The following is an 18070-nucleotide window of genomic DNA, read 5'->3' on the forward strand; positions in this document are numbered from 1 at the left end:
GTAATTCAGGAGCCCATTGTGATGTCACTGGGCCATCACTGGCCCCGCCCCTCTCTCATGTGCTCCTGAGGCCCCGCCCCCTCACATGCACTGTGCTCCTGCAAGGCTTTATTTTGTCATTCGCTCTCGTGTTTAGACACAATCCTTCGCTCTCTTCCCACCCTCTCCCTATGTCTAGCTCCCTCCTCCTCCTCTCCCTCCCTTTTCCTCTCTCTATCCATCAGTATGTTGTGAGCTTGCACACTGTTTTCCCATCTTTGAGAGACTCTGTTTTTTATGTTTTGTTTTTTTTTCTCCCGGTGCTGTTTGCATCTCCCTTTCAATTTGCTTAGCATACAGCCATGTAGCAATACTATAAATCACTATGTAAAAGGCTGCTTATGCTAGCAAAGCTGACAATAAAACAGTTAAGAACATAAGCCTTAGAGGCATCAAAGAAGTGTAGCATACCTGTTATGAGTAAGTAGCCACTTCTTTAGCTAAACTAATAAGGGCGGCATGGTGGTGCAACAGGTACTGTTGCTCTCAGGGTCCTGGGGTTGTGGATTCGAGCCCTGCTCCGGGTGACTGTCAGGGAGGAGTATGATGTGTTCTCCTCGTGCCCGCGTAGGTCCCCTCGGGGTGGTCCGCCATGAGTCCAGTGATTCCAAGTAGGCTCTGGACCCAGTGTGACCCTGAATTTGATAAGTGGATTTCATTCAATGAATGAATGAATAATAAGATCATAAACAGAAAGGGCAATGATGACCTGTTGCTTGCCAAGTTGTGAGGTCACATCTACATTTCAAAATTTATAATCTTGACGACTAGTTAAACTATATCGCCAACAGTGGACAACTATTCATTCAATATTTATTTTCATATTAAGGGTATCAATAAAGGTTTTAGTTTGGTGTGTTCTCCCCACGTCCGCATGGGTGCTCCAGTTCCCTCCCACAGTCCAAAAACACACATTGGTAGGTGGATTCACGACTCAAAAGTATCCATAGGTGTGAATGTGTGTTGCCCTGTGAAGGACTGGTGCCCCCTCCAGGGTTCGGACCCTCCGTGACCCTGAACTGGATAAGCGGTTACAGACAATGAATGAGGAATAAAGATTGTGACTCACTCTACTGAAGGCTCGAAAGTAGATGTTGGAATATTGCTGCTGGCATGTCGTTACATTCAGCCATATAAACATTAGTGGGGTCGGGGACTAATGTTGAATGATTAATTCTGGCACTCAAGCTCATCCCAAAATACTGGATGGAGGCCCATCACTCCAGGAAATGCAGTTACATTGCTCAACACTACCTCTCTAGCCTGCACTTGGCATTGAATATGGTGACATTAAAGCTGAAACAGGGTGTAATTATTTATTTGTTTAGGCTTTTAAAGGAGATTACACAAATTGTGCACACACATATTAGTTAACTCCTGTGTCCACTATGTGTGTCCAGTAGCTAAAAACCACTGAATATGAGTCAGCAGTCTATCTGATTCACATCCAGACACATGAGAGTATAAGCCCATACTCATGCAGACTTCTGTGATTTATTATGCAGTGGAATATATCTCAGTATGACGGATGGTCTTTGTTCACAGGTAGTGTTAATTCACAGGTAGTGTATTCATCACCGTGTGCCCTACAGGTACGTCCTCTCTTTGTCATTGCTCAATACTGACACCTGGCGGTTATAACACATACTGCATAGCATTCATGTTAAATTTATGTTATTTTTAAATTAAAAAGCTCTTATTCATTAGCGTGTTATGAAAAATCCAGTACTACACTCAAATAAGACTACACTTACAAAGGTTTATAAATGGCTAGAATTTGTTTATTGCATGGTTATTAACAAGGATATAAACACATTAAAGATCATTAATTGTCATTGTCACAGAGATAGAAAGAGCAATATACTTTTAGTCTAGTAGTGAAAGTATCAGAGAACTTACTGAAAAATGTCAAGAATAAAAGAATAAGCTAGGACCTGAAAAAGTGAATGTAGTCATTTCATATGTTAAGGTATAAACCATATTATCATCCATCCATCCATCCATCCATTATCTGTAAACGCTGATCCAATTCAGGGTCGCGGTAGGGCCAGAACCTACCCGGAATCATTGGGCACAAGGCAGGAACACACCCTGGAGGGGGCACCAGTCCTTCACAGGGCAACACACACACACACATTTAATCACACCTGTGGACACTTTTGAGTCACCAATCCACCTACCAATGTGTATTTTTGGACTGTGGGAGGAAACCGGAGCACCCGGAGGAAACCCACATGGACACAGGGAGAACACACCAACTCCTCACAGACAGTCACCCGGAGGAAACCCACATGGACACAGGGAGAACACACCAACTCCTCACAAACAGTCACCCGGAGGAAACCCACATGGACACAGGGAGAACACACCAAACTCCTCAGACAGTCGCCAGGAGCGGGACTCGAACCCACAACCTCCAGGTCCCTGGAGCTGTGTGACTGCAACACTACCTGCTGCTGTGCCACCATGCCGCCAAGAGAGGACATCTATGTAAAAATAAAAAATCTAAAATAAAACACATCTCAACAGCAGAATCAGAGGAGAATTTTCCAGAATAGGCCGTTCTAAGATTCAATTTATGGGACTTTTGGTATCACATAAAATAAGATTACACATATAAAGGTCTGCCCCCTCCAGGGTGTATTCCCGCCTTGCGCCCAATGATTCCAGGTAGGCTCTGGACCCACCGCGACCCTGAATTGGATAAGCGGTTACAGATAATGAATGAAAGCCCTCCCTTTTGAGTCTTTGTCCTCATGTCAATACTTTAACACTTTAACTCAGTACCATGTGCAATACATTCACAAGTAACCATTATAACTTGGGTGGCATAGTGACACAATAGGTAGTGTCGCTGTCACACAGCTTCAGGGTCCTGGGGTTGTGCGTTTGAGCCCTGTTCTGGGTGACTGCCTGTGAGGAGTTTGGTAGGTTCTCCCTGTGTCTGCGTGGGTTTCCTCCCGCAGGGCAAAAACACACATTGGTAGGTGGATTGACTACTCAAAAGTGTCCATAGGTGTGAGTGTGTGTCGCCCTGTGGAAGACAGGCGCCCCCTCCAGGGTGTGTTATCTCCTTGTGCCCAGTGATTCCGGGTAGACTCCGGACACACCGCTACCCTGAACTGGATAAGCGGTTACAGACAACAAAAGAAAAGATTAATTACAATTTGAGTTTCCAGCTTCTTTATGGTTCACCATTGTGGCCATAGTTCAGTTGTGGATGATCTAGTGCATATGAACTTATGACAAGCATTGCCTACAGAGGCATAGGCTCCCCAGCATTGGGCTGTGGTGCAGCGGAACTGTGTTAACTGCAGTGATAAAGCACAGTTCTATCTTCTCAGATGAGTTATAGTGCCAGAACCAACTTTTAACAGGGTGAATAAAACGTCTGGTTACATAATATATATAGAAAAGCCTCTCTGAATTGAATAGAATTTGCATTTTTCCCCTCTTTAGTTTTTCACTTCACTTGCAGTTCCATACACTGCAGTCCCACTGCACTAAATCAGTCTCTCCATTCTCTTCTCCTGAGGGGATTCCACTGAATCCTTTTATGAAGCTTTCAGGCAAAATGTGTCAAGTCTTAGTCAAGATGCCCCATCTGAATTGTGTGTGGGCTTTAGAGAAGGTTTCTTAGCAGAAGCCTATACATATTTGGGATGCTATGCAAAATGTAAATGAAACAGAATGAGATAATGTACAAATAATTTAAACTTTACAAACACACACACAAACACACTATATAGCTATGGACTCGTGTAAACAAGTACAGATCAGCATAAATCCGTAAAGACTAATATTAAACATCTATACCTTAGACCAACTTAGACCAGCACTAACCTGCACAGACTAGCACAGACCACCTTAGATTAGCTTAGACCAGTTTATGCATTGCATTTATGCATCCATTTTATCCACTATCAAATAATTGTGGCTTTTAGCAAACTGCATAGCTATGTTATCATACAAACTTCACACACTATTGCTTTCCTTATTATTATGCTGTATTTTTATGTATTTTGCTAATATTACACATGTATCAAAAATAATACATATATAATATTACAAATTATACCCCTTTGTGCACTTTAATTAATATTATAGAGTTACATGTGTGAGCTAATTAACCACCAAGCCTTTTTTCACCCTTGTTTTCTATAGAACCCCATTAGAACATGAGCTCATCATCTTTTCTTGCTGGTGGTCCAGCATCCCCCGTCCACTTTCTCTTCAAAAAAAAAAAAGAGAGTCATAACTCTGTTGAATAATTGAAGAGAGAGAAATTGAGGGGTTCTAGGGTTTCCACTGCTTATTGTTCCCAGGCCAGAGTCTCAATGGAGGTAAAATTGAACTCGTCATGCTCATTACTCAGCACCGGCCGAGCATGTACTGGCCTGGGTATCGTCCACTGGGCTGTCACACACTCACACACATAATGCCTAAGCACCATGCCGAGAGAGAAGCTCATCGCGTCAGAGAGTGAAGGTGTGTGGTAATTATTATCATAGTTACCTTGAGCTTGTTTGTTTTTCTTTACATCTTCTTAAATTGATGAACAATAACAGATTAATCATTCACTTATTCACACTGAATATTAGTGTGAATGTTTGTTTGAGGTGACAATGCATGGTCACCACTTATTACTGTGAATAATGCTTTTTTTTTTTTTAAATATGTATATTAAAGAATTATAATTGTACCCTGGTTACTAACTTTATCCTGGATGTTAACTGTTTTGAAATATATTTCTGTATACTCATTATATTAGGACTTAATTTTATAGTAATAACATTGGGGTTTTAATTTGCACATTACATTTATTAATGCTCCTCTCTGGATATTTATTTTATTAGAACTAATTTCTACAGCTTTTTTCAGCCATTTTAGAATCATTAATACCTGTAGTCATCATTCTGACAACATGTCATATTACGATCATTGGACACATTTGAGTTTGGAAATACTGGCACTGGACACTTTAAAATACTAAACCTCTGGACAGTATTATATTTATATATGGCAGTTGTTTGTTGTGGAGGCCTGACTTTCTATACCCTTTGACCTTGGTGAGGTGTAACAGTGCAGAGAATTGAGGTCATTAAAGCTGCTCTGTGCGTACTGTCTGACACCGGTTCAGTTGTAATGACCTCTGCAGCACACAGGCTTCCTATTACAATGGGTACAAAGGGTCCAGCAACATTTCCAAGCTGAATAGAGACTATTTAACACCACTCTCTTCAGGAACACAAAGTAATATAAGAGTCTTTAGAAGTTCTCACTTCCACGCTATCATCTGTTACAATATATGGCCAAAGGTCATGGGCACCTTCTCATCCAGAAGTTCTATGGAAATTTAGGGCATTCATAGGGAGTCTTTTTCCTTCAAGGAATGCTTTAAATGTAAACATTGGAACATTGCTGTGTCGGTTTGATGGCATTCAGTGTTGGTTCGTTGGTTCTGGCATACAACACTCCAGAGAACACAGTTCAGTTCCGCTGTTCTACAACTCAAACCCTGGTTGTTTTATAGCCCTCTAGCCTATATTTGTCATTGAACATAGTGCCATTTAGTTTCAGTTTTATATGGATATCTATGCTTTTTTTTTCATTAAAATCTAATGAACTGGATTTTTGCAGCTGTTACGCTCTGTGGTAAACATTCCCACCCGATATGTTTTGTCCTACATTAACTGTCCCTGTATCGTCTGAATTATGAGTTTGTTTAGGAGTTAAAATGTTAAAGCACAAAAATAAGTCTATTATTAAAAACCCACACACTTGGTTACAATTGTATAAAAATGTATTCGAAGATATGCCACACAATAAGCTTTAGCCAACGTTATATGGAAATGCAGTTTAATATGCTGCTCCCACAGAACTGTGAGGGAATATCCGTTTGACCATGGCAAATCAAACAGCCTGTGGTGTTGAGTGAATGAGGGGATGTAAACATATTGCTAACTATGACTGGTTCTTTGATGAACCTGATATTACATATCATCACTGTCCAATGAATAACTTGTATCTCCGTTACATTATTGCACATTTCATCATAGAGAATTCAAGCACTTCTACTATGAACTTCTGATATGTGGATTATGTCAACTACAGAATGGCAACCCTTCTGAATGTTTAAATGTGTGTTTTTATTATTATTACTTTATATAATTTTATTTTATCATTACAGTCAGCATTGAGGTGGATGATGGTAAGTCATGTTACTTTTGTATGGTGTCAACGGGAAATCCAGTTTTGTTCTGTGTTTGCTACTTTAAAAGAACAAAGTTTTTGACGATACTAAAAAGACCCACACCCAGCACTGTTCAAAACAGAATGCAGTGAAGGGTGGTGACACTACAGAAGACAACACACCAAAACCACAAAACCATTCACTATATGCACAGAATAACTCATAAAAACATACCCATAAACTACATTACAATTACCACTAAATAAGCAACAACAACAAACAACAGCAACATCCTTTTAGCTCATGGCTAGAGCTGCCAATGTGTGGAGACTGTGGTGGACACTACTGTATTAATCATATTCATACAAGTATAAATAGAACTTCCTTTGTAAATTGACTTCCAGGTAAATTACATTCTGTAGTTCAACTCTTGTGTTTTTCTGTAACCATTTATCAGCGGTCAGTTTCTGACCAGAGAGACACTCTTTTTTAGTTTGGGTGTGATTTTTGGGTGTGACACCAGCTCAGTCTAGCACTTACACTAACACAGGAAACTCAACTCAAGCAAACAACATTTCGATACACTGTGACCACCACTTGCAACACACACACCTATATATGAACAAATGTATGCAGTTGCATTGGATACAGCTACAGGTTAACAAGTTAATTTTTTCTTCAAAGATCTGAACACTCAAAGGACCACCACAGATCAGGACAGAGCAGGATCTTAAGTGGGAAAAAGGGCACTCTTCATCCCACGGCTCTCATACTACACTATCCACCCAGTACTTTCATTCCATAATCAAACAGTCTGTTCATAACAGACCCTTTGTTCAAGTTCTACTGGCTTTACTTTCACCCTTATAATGTTGTTAAGCGTATGTAAGGAGTCACAACACAGAGCAGCCAATCAGAATGTAGTTATTTGTTAAAGCTTTACGTTAGTTACACATATAATTAATGCAGTTTAATAGTGTGTTAAACTTTTAAAATCTCTATCATGTGCCTGATCTGAACTGCAAGGACAGGTCAAATCTGAGAATGGTTGACAGTGGCATTGCCATGGCCACCGTGGCGGCACGGTGGCTTAGTGGTTAGTACGTTCGCCTCCCAGCTCTGGGATCTTGGGTTCAAGTCCCATCTGGGTGGAGTTTCCATGTTCTCCCTGTGTCTGAGTAGGTTTCCTCCGGGGGCTCCGGTTTCCTCCCACAGTCCAAAAACATGGAGGGTAGGTGAATTGGCTTCTCTTAAAACTGTCCTGGTGTGTGAGTGTGTATGTGAATGAATGTGTGTGAGCCTAGATATGGATTGGCACTCTGTCCTGGGTTAAACCCTAGTGTCCGATGCAGTCCTCCAGGTGGACGGTTCCTGGTCGAGAGTACGCTGTGCGCGTTTGGCTGCCGCTTCTCACCAGTGTGTGTGGATTGAGTGTTCTGAGCAGTGTGGATTGTAAAAGCGTCCTTGGGTGTCTAGAAATGTACATACATACAAACAAAGTGGTGTCAATATAGGGAAGCTAGCCCAGTTAGCTTGGGTTTGGGTGCCCCTACAGCGGACAAGAGCTGAGAGGTAACTGGCAATGATACTGAAGCCTAGGATGTGTAGACCACACCCACACACACACACACACACACTCAGGCTTGAATACTTGAGTACATAGGCTTGAATATAGGCACAAACCCCTAATTGTGGGGCTAAGCATTTTGGCAAACTAACAGATAATTAAAATGCTCTCCAGGTGCATGAGTTTTATTATCATAATTTTTATTTTTATTATCATAATTAATTAAAAATGAATTAAACATGTTCAAAATCATGCACATATGTTATAAACTATATGGCAAAAACTTAACCACAGCTCATTCAACATTTCTTCTTAATTCTTAAAGGTAATTTTTAGTAAGTTGCTTCAGTGACACCTTTGCCCTTCTGCAGAGGTTTTAAGGTTGATGTCGAACATTACTGTTCCCATGGGGAAATGTAGTATATAGGCGATTTATGTACATATAAACCATATATTTGTATGATATACACAATCTACACAGAAAACTACTATATTTCTGTAGGAAATGAAGGCGAATTCAACCTGTTCTATGTGGAAATGGATAGAGACTCAGAAAATGAAAGACAAAAAATGGAGAGAGAAAACAGAAGTAGAGAACGAGGAAAAAAAGGAAAGAAGAGAGAGAGAAAGACAGAGAGAGGAGGTGCCCAGCGGTCAAGAACGAGGTCAGAGGGGCAGCTGGAACAGTCCCGAAATGGAGGACCAGAAAAGAGAGTGAGAATGAAGGATGGACGAACAGAGGGAGAGACAGAGGAGGTCACAAAAAAGAAAAAGAACAACAAGAATGAGAGAGCAAAGAAGCTTGGGCAGGAAGAAGAAGAGGAGGATAAAGAGGTAGAAGAGGAAGAACATAAGAAGAAGAAAAAGAAACAGATTAAGAAAGCAAAGGACAAAGATAAGAATGGAAAGAAGCTTAAGAAAGATGATGCAAAAGTGAAAGAGAAAAAGAACAAGAAGACTGAAGCAATGTAAGTTATTTCATTTGAAATTAGTATCTTGCCACATTCAAAGTTGTTGTTAATAATAATCATTACCTTTACTAAATAAAGACCTTATTTAGTATATTGTTTTATGTATGTTTATGAAAGATTTATGGGAACAATAAGCCATTTCTATGTGATACAATTACAATATAGTTATGTTTTCATAATAAACTTAACTTCTTAACTTTCTATAGTATTTTTACAATACTATATTTTATTACAATTAAAATACTAATCCAATTTCCAGAAAAGCAATGATATGCAAATCATAATTAATTTACAATACTGAGACTGAGAAATTGTATTTATATATATATATATATATATATATATATATATATATATATATATATATATATAACTAATATATATATATTAGTGGGCGGCACGGTGGCACAGCCACACAGCTCCAGGGACCTGGAGGTTGTGGGTTCGATTCCCGCTCCGGGTGACTGTCTGTGAGGAGTTGGTGTGTTCTCCCTGTGTCCGCGTGGGTTTCCTCCGTGGGCTCGGGTTTCCTCCCACAGTCCAAAAACACATGTTGGTAGGTGGATTGGCGACTCAAAAGTGTCCGCAGGTGTGAGTGAATGTGTGTCTGTGTTGCCCTGTGAAGGACTGGCGCCCCCTCCAGGGTGTATTCCCGCCTTGCGCCCAATGATTCCAGGTAGGCTCTGGACCCACCGCGACCCTGAATTGGATAAGCGGTTACAGACAATGAATGAATATATATATATATACTGTATATGTCTTTTGGAAAATATATGAAAATATATGAAAATATGTTTGATGCCAGCAACACGTCACAAAAAATTTGGGAGAGAGCAACAAAGACTTAAAAAACAAAGACTTGTAGCATTAAACACTACAAAAAACCCAGATAAATTTAAATGGCAACAGGTCAGTGAAAACAACAGGGTTTAAAACAAGCATCTCAGAGAAGCTGTCTTTGTGAGGTCAAAATTAAATAAAGCTAAATTTTAGATGCAAATTCCTATTCGGTCATTGTTAGATTTCTTAATCATCTTATTTATTTCACTGTATTTGTAGCTCTGAGTCAGAAGCATCATCAGAAGAGGAGGAAGCTGAGGAAGAGGAGTGTGGAGAAAGAAATAATGAAGAGTTTGTAGTGGGCTCTCTAAGTGCGGAGGAGCTGGAGAGGCTGAAGGAAGCAGTGGATGAGAGGAAGAAGCTTAGCACCACACTGAGAGGAAAACCCTGGCCCATGCGCAAGAAACTGCCCACCCTCAGGTAAAGCACACACACACACACAGGTCTAAAGCTTAAGGTCACAATGCTCATGGACCACACAGTACTGGAACTGTGCTCTTTAAGCTGGAATTATGTTTGTAATCCAAAACCTATCCAACATCAGAACCATACTTGGTTTATTTGAATGAATGCCATCAAATTCTCAAAGAATTGTTCCATCACCTTATGTAAAGCCTGCTCAGAAAATATGACACATCTGCCCAGAACAGATGACACATGATCCAAGATGGCAGCATCCTGATCTCTTTGATTGTGAGGTCTGTGTTTTTTTTTTCATGTTTTAAGGGATATTTAGGGTTGAATATGGGATATACAGGTGCTGATCATAAAATTAGAATATCATGAAAAAGTTGTGTATAAGCAATATGGATAACTGTACCCTGGAGAGGATTGTGAAGCAAAACCCATTCAAAAATATGGGGAGACAAACAAAGACTGGACTGCAACTGGAGTTTCATGGGATTCAGCTGTCGCATTCCTTGTGTCAAGCCACTTTTGAACAAGAGACAGTGTCACAAGTGTCTTGCTTCCAAAAAGGACTGGACTGCTGCTGAGTGGTCGAAATTTATGTTCTCTGATGAAAGTAAATTTTGCATTTCCTTTAGAAATCAAGGTCCCAGAGTCTGGAGGAAGAGAGGAGAGGTACAGAATCGTTGCTTGAGGTCCAGTGTAAATGCTCCACAGTCAGTGATGGTTTGGGGTGCCATATCATCTGCGGGTGTTGGTCCACTATGATTTCTGAGGTCCAAGGTCAACACAGCCGTCTACCAGGAAGTTTTAGAGCGCTTCATGCTTCCTGCTGCTGACCAACTTTATGGAGATGCAGATTTCATTTTCCAACAGGACTTGGCACCTGTACAGAGTGCCAAAGCTACCAGTACCTTGTTTAAGGACAATGGTATCCCTGTCCTTAATTGGCCAGCAAACTCACCTGACCTTAACCCCACAGAAAATATATGGGGTATTATGAAGAGGAAGATGCAGTACGCCAGACCCAACAATGCAGAAGAGCTGAAGGCCCTGTCTGGACTGTCAGAGCAACCTGGGCTCTCATAACACCTGAGCAGTGCCAGAGACAGTTCGACTCCATGCCACGCCACATTGCTGCAGTAATTCAGGCAAAAGGTGCCCCAACTAAGTGATGAGTCCTCTACATGCTCATACCTTTCATGTTTATAGTTTTCAGTTGGCCAGCATTTCTAAAAATCCTTTTTTTTGTATTGGTCTTAAGTAATATTCTAACTTTCTGAGATACTGAATTTGGGGTTTTCATTAGTTGTCAGTTATAATCATCAAAATAAAACAAATAAACTCTTGAAATATATCACTCTGTGTGTAATGAATGAGTATAATATAGAAGTTTCACTTCCATCCATCCCTTATCCACCGCTTATCTGGGTCCAGGTCGCGGGGGGAAGCAGTCGAAGCAAAGAAACCCAGACCTCCCTCTCCCCAGCCACCGCCTCCAGCTCCTCCGGGGGTATACCGAGGCGTTCCAAGGCCAGTCAAGACATGTAGTCTCTCCAGTGTGTTCTTGGTCTGCCCTGGGGCCTCCTCCCCGTTGGACATGCCCGGAACACCTCACCAGGAAGGCGTCCAGGAGGCATCCGGACCAGATGCCCGAACCACCTCAACTGGCTCCTCTCAACATGGGGGAGCAGCATCCAAGCTCCTAACCCTGTCTCTAAGGGAGAGTCCAGACACCCTGTGGAGAAAACTCATTTCAGCCGCTTGTACCCGTGATCTCGTTCTTTCGGTCACTAAATCAAGCGCGTTACCATAGGTGAGGGTTGGGACGTAGATTGAACGGTAAATCGAGAGCTTTGCTTTTCTGCTCAGCTCTCTCTTCACCACAACGGACCGGTACAGAGCCCGCATTACTGCTGACCCTACCGATCCGCCTGTCAATCTCACGCTCCATCTTTCCCTCACTCGTGAACAAGACCCTGAGGTATTTAAACTCCTCCACTTGAGGCAGGATCTCACTTCCAACCTGGAGAGAGCACTCCATAGTTTTCCGACTGAGTACCATGGACTCGGACTTGGAGTTGCTGATCCTCATCCCTACCGCTTCACACTCGGCTGCAAACTGGTCCAGCACGAGCTGGAGGTCCCGGCTCGATGAAGCCAACAAGACCACATCATCCACAAAAAGCAGACATGGAATCCTGAGACCACCAAACCAGACACCCTCCGCCACTTGGCAACGCCGAGAAATTCTGTCCATAAAAATTATGAACAGAACCACTGACAACGGGCAGCCCTGACGGAGTCCAACTCCGACTTGAAACCAGTCGGACTTACTGCCAGCCATACGAACCAGACTCCTGCTCTGTACAGGGACTGGATAGCTCGTAGCAAAGAGCCCAGTACCCCATACTCCCCGAGCACCCCCCACAGAATACCCCGAGGGACACGGTCGAATGCCTTCTCCAGATCCACAAAACACATGTAGACTGGTTGAGCAAACTCCCATGCACCCTCCAGGATCCTAGCGAGGGTAAAGAGCTGGTCCTGTGTTCCACGACCGGGGCGGAATCTGCATTGTTCCTCCTGGATCCAAGGTTCAACTATCAGTCGGACTCTCTTCTCCAGTACCCCCGCATAGACCTTACCGGGGAGGCTGAGGAGTGTGATCCCCCTATAGCTGAAACACACCCTCCGATCCCCCTTTTTAAAAAGGGGAACCACCACCCCAGTCTGCCAGTCCAGAAGCACTGCCCCCGATGTCCACACAAAGACGTGTCAGCCAGGACAGCCCCACAACATCCAGAGCCTTGAGGAACCCGGGGCGAACTTCATTCACTCCCGGGGTCCTACCACCAATGAGTTTCCCTACCACCTTGGCCACCTCGGCCACCTCAGCCCCAGTGATACACGAGCCTTGCAGCCACAACCTTGCAGCCACAGCTCCGTTCAGCCGCCTCAACAATGGAGGTCCGGAACATGGCCCACTCGGACTCAATGTCACCAGCCTCCCCCGGGATGCAGTCGAAGCTCTACCGGATGTGGGAGTTGAAGATCTATCTGACAGGTTCCTCTGCCAAACGTTCCCAGCAAACCCTCAGCACACGTTTGGGCCTGCCAGGTCTGTCCAGCATCCTCCCCCGCCATCTGATCCAACTCACCACAAGGTGGTGATCAGTTGACAGCTCAGCGCCCCTCTTCACCCGAGTGTCCAGAACATATGGCCGCAGGTCAGATGATACGACTCTAAAGTCAATCATCGAAATGCGGCTTAGGGTATCCTGATGCCAGTTGTACTTATGGACACTCTTATGCTCGAACATGGTGTTCGTAATGGACAAACTGTGATGGGCACAGAAATCTAATAATTGAAAACCATTTGGGTTCAGATCAGCGGGGCCGTTCCTCCCAATCACGCCCCTCCAGGTCTCACTGTCATTACCCACATGAGCGTTGGAGTCCCCAGAATGAGTGTTCTCCAGCATCCCCTCTAGGGTCCCCAAGAAGGCATGGTACTCTAAATTGCTGTTCGGTGCATAAGCACAAACAACAGTCAGAGCCCCTTCCCCAACCTGAAGGCGCAGGGAAATTACCCTCTCGTCCACTTGGGTAAACCCCAACGTACAGGCGCTAAGTCGGGGGGCTATGAGTAAGCCCACTCCTGCCTTATGCCTCTCACCCTGGGCAACTCTAAAGTGAAAGAGCATCCAGCCCCTCTCAAGGAGACCAGAGCCCATACTGTGTGTTGAGGTGAGCCCAACTATATCTAGCTGGTACCTCTCAACCTCGTGCACCAGCTCAGGCTCTTTTCCCACCAGAGAGGTTACATTCCATGTTCCAAAAGCCAGTTTCAGTAACCAAGGATCAGAATGCCAGGGCCCCCGACACCTGATCCACAATGCACCAGACCCGGATTACTACCTCTTCCACAGGTGGTGGGCCCATGGGAGAGTGGACCCATATAACTCCTTCGGGCTAAGCCTGGCCGGACCCCATGAGTGAAAGTCCAGCCACCAGGCACTCGCCAAGGAGCCCCTCCCCCAGGCCTGGCTCCAGGGTGAGGCCCTGGTAACCCTACTCCAGGCAAGGGAGGCTGTGTCTGTGTTCTTGACTTATTCATCCTTGTCTTTATGGGTCACTCTTTGTCTGGCCCATCACCTAGGACAAATTTGCCTTGGGAGACCCTACCAGAGGCTATTGCCCCCGACAACATAGCTCCTAGGCTCACGCAGGCACACAAACCCCTCCACCACATTAAGGTGGTGATCCAAGGAGGACGTTTCACTTTTTGAATAGAATTACTGAAATAAATAAACTTTTTCATGATATTCTAATTTTATTACCAGCACCTGTATATGATTGATTATTGGATAATCTTCAAGTACTTTCTGGTTTTAAAACCTCTGCCATATCTGGGACTTACTTTGAAGATCCACTTTGAATCAGCTGCCGCAGGATTGCTTGAGGCCTAGCCATTTTTTAAAGTTTTTCTTTAACTGAACTTATTTTGAAGATACATTTTGAATCGGTTGTTCCAGGATAACTTTATCTACTAGCTTTGCAGTAGCCATTTACTGCTAGCTAAGCAGTAGCTGGCCCCCAGAAACTGGCCTCCATCAGGCTGTTAGCTTCCAGTCCTGCAGCATCCAAATACTAGGTTCCATCTCTGCAGTAGCCAATTTTCACCAGACTAGCAGCCTCCAGCTCTACATTAGCTGGCTCCATAGGGTACTAGACTCCATCAGGTGTGCATTTGCCAGCCTTCACCAGGTATGTAGCCCCAGCTCTGCAGCAGCAGACCTTCATCAGGCTACCACCCTTCAACCCTACAGCAGCCGGATTCCACCAAACTACCAGCCCTCATTTCTGCTGAAGCCAGCCATCACCCGGCCATCAGCCCCCAGCTTTACTGCAGTCAGACCTCACCACGTTACCAGCTTCCAACTGTTCTGCTAGTTCATACCAGGCTACAAGCAGCAATACGCTTCCATCAGTCAGTGCTGACTGGTCTTGCAAGTGATAACCTCCCTGCTGGACACAGTGACCTTCAAGTAATATTCTCTCCCTCTAAATTCCATATAGGGATGATACACTTCTCCCTGGCTTTGTTTGTAGCTACTGCTACTGTCTGGGACTTCAGCATGTCTAGTTTAGTGTGCACACCATGGAAGTTGTACTCTACTCTGATCGTTCTAAACCTTTCAACAGCTGCTTTGTTCAGCAAGCCAGTCAGACAAGCGCCGTCTTTTTCTTATGTGAACTCTTTTAAATATGTCGATTGGTTGTGCCTTGTGAGCATGTTTGCTTTAGAGTCTAACTTTGTTCTATCAGAAAGGTCTCTTGCCCAACTTGCAACTATGTCATGCTGCAAAAGGGCATCACCCAGCAATCATGATGAAATTAGGAAGCGTTGCCTGCTGTTATTTCTACATACTGTTATTTCTTACACACTAACCCTGGTCCTGATATTGTTACATGTAACACCCCCACTGAGTTTAAAGGTCAGGGCTAGGTGTAATCCATTTGAATATTCAAGCTACCAAAGATTGATATGATGTGCATTTGGGCCAAATCAACTGATGCAGATGTCATTGTTTTGTCTGAAACATGGCTCATTAAATCATTTTCTGACAATGGCATCTCTATTCAGGGATACAATGTCTTCAGGACTGACCGTCCCAAGAAAGGGGGCAGAGTTGTGATTTATTGCAAATCTAAATTCAATGTGAAAGTCTTGCAGTCTAAATCAATTTGTAAACAGCTCGAGTTCCTTGCTATTAATCTTGAGGTGTTAGCTGGGTTTTCTTTCACTGTGGTGGGTTGCTATAGACTGCCATCAGCTGTTGCTGAGGCACTCATCACTTTGATTAAGTTGTTAGCTGACCTGAATTATAGTGAAATAATTTTGACCGGTGAGCTAAATTGGGATTGGTTAAAATCTTCATCTGATGCTTTCAAGGATGTCTGTGTTACACTTAACTTCACACAGCTCATTGAGAGTCCCACACATCCCAATCATCTAAAATTTTCAGACAAATCTTCACTAATCGACTTGTTCTTGACTAATGCCCCTCACAAGTACTCTTCGACAGGTATTTTCGCATCATATATAAGTGAGAATTGTATGATTGATGCAGTCAGAAATTTACATTTACATTTACATTTATGCATTTGGCAGACGCTTTTATCCAAAGCGACTTACAAAAGAGGATCTAACATTCGAACTACAGCACAAATTATACAAAATACCTTACATTAAGTGCAATATGCCAGGAAGTAATAAGTGCATTAAAGAAAGACATTCAGTGCAAAAGATACTCTCGGAAGAGCTGGGTTTTCAATGATTTCTTGAATGAAGAGAGGGTTTCTGTTGCTCTGATAGTGCTTGGAAGCTCTTTCCACCAGCGTGGTACCAGAGATGAGAATAGCCTCAACTGACCTGTACGGGGGGTTGGTCGTGTTAGTAGGCGCTCCTTTGAGGAACGGAGAGGGCGGGCGCTAATGTATGGTTTTAAGAGTCTATTGAGGTAGATGGGAGCAGAACCAGTGAATACTCTGAAGGCCATCATTAGTGATTTGAATTTGATGCGAGCAGCTAAGGGTAGCCAATGCAGCTCAACTAATAGGGGCGTGACATGTGCTCTTTTTGGTTGGTTGAAGACCAGGCGTGCTGCCGCATTCTGGATCATCTGTAGCGGTCTCACAGCACAGGCCGGAAGACCTGTCAGGAGGGCGTTGCAATAGTCTAGACGGGAGATTACTAACGTCTAAACGAGGAGCTGTGTTGTATGTTGAGTTAGGTATGGCCTAATCTTCCTTATGTTGAATAGGGAGAAGCGGCACGATCGAGCTACAGCGGTAACGTGATCTGCGAAGGTCAGCTGGTCATCAACCATGACACCTAGGTTTCTTACAACCTTGGTGGGAGACACTGATAGGGACCCTAGCTTGATGCTGATGTTGTGGAGAATAGCTTGCTTGGCTGGGAGGACCAGTAGTTCAGTTTTGGATAAATTCAATTGGAGGTGATGTTCCTTCATCCATGTAGATATGTCAGAGAGACAGTCAGAGATTCGAGTTGCCACTGAAGTGTCTCCTGGAGGAAAGGATAAATAAAGCTGTGTGTCATCCGCATAGCAGTGATAGGAGAAGCCGTGCGAATGTATGATTGGGCCTAGAGAGGTAGTGTACAAGGCAAAGAGGAGGGGTCCCAGCACCGAGCCTTGGGGCACACCTGTGGTGAGGTGGTGTCGCGCTGATGTTTGTCCAAGCCATGACACACTGAAGGATCGTCCAGTGAGATAAGACTCAAACCAGGAGAGTGTATTGTTCTTGAAGCCCATCTCAGTGAGTTTGTTTAGTAAGATGCAAAGAATGCAAAGAAATGCAAAGGTGCCTAAAACTAAACCCCGTTTTGTGATTAAATGCAACATAAAGGCATTTGTTGAGCAGGGATTCTTTCATGATTTGTGTGACTATGATTGAGAACATACTGAATTATGCAATGATGTACAGATAGAATGGGAGTTCTTCTATAAAGGTTTCTCTTCCCTTGTAGATAAACATGCTCCCTTCCATAGGTATAAAGTCAAAGGGAGAGATAATGGTTTATGCCTGAGTTATCTGACCTCTTGTGAAATAGAAATCTTGCATGGGCTACAGCCAGAAAAACCAGGTCTGAGGCTGATTGGCTCATTTTCAGGCAACCCAGAAATCGTTTCACTTTCCTGATAAAAAAAAAAAAGCCAAATTTGATTTTCACCTCTCTGCAACAATGGAAAATTTAAATGGTCCCAAGAAATTTTGTAAGGTGGTTAAATCTATTTCAGAAAAACAAACCTAGTCAAAAAATTAAAGCTGAAATTGTTTTTGCTTTACATGCTTTACATTTATTGTCAAGAAAAAGCTGTTTGCTGCTACATTTCTTCCTGCATTGGATTATTGTGACCTTATTTATATGCACGCCCCTATAACTTGTCTGCAATCTCTGGACTTGGTGTACCATGGTGCCTTGAGGTTTGCCACAGGTTGCAAAGCCTTCACTCACCACTG

General features: G+C 43.3%; 1 protein-coding gene across 1 annotated transcript in view; it reads left to right on the plus strand.

The window, feature by feature from the left end:
- Positions 1–4490: 4490 nt before the first annotated feature.
- LOC136677862 (transmembrane channel-like protein 1) overlaps positions 4491–18070 on the plus strand; it is a 30858-nt gene continuing 17278 nt past the window's right edge. The window contains exons 1-4 of the mRNA XM_066655534.1: positions 4491–4527; positions 6230–6250; positions 8302–8767; positions 9830–10030. Coding sequence (XP_066511631.1) covers positions 4491–4527; positions 6230–6250; positions 8302–8767; positions 9830–10030 — 725 coding nt within the window. The remainder of the gene's footprint in view (positions 4528–6229; positions 6251–8301; positions 8768–9829; positions 10031–18070) is intronic.

Source organism: Hoplias malabaricus, chromosome Y (genome assembly GCF_029633855.1).
Source record: "Hoplias malabaricus isolate fHopMal1 chromosome Y, fHopMal1.hap1, whole genome shotgun sequence".
NCBI lineage: Eukaryota > Metazoa > Chordata > Actinopteri > Characiformes > Erythrinidae > Hoplias > Hoplias malabaricus.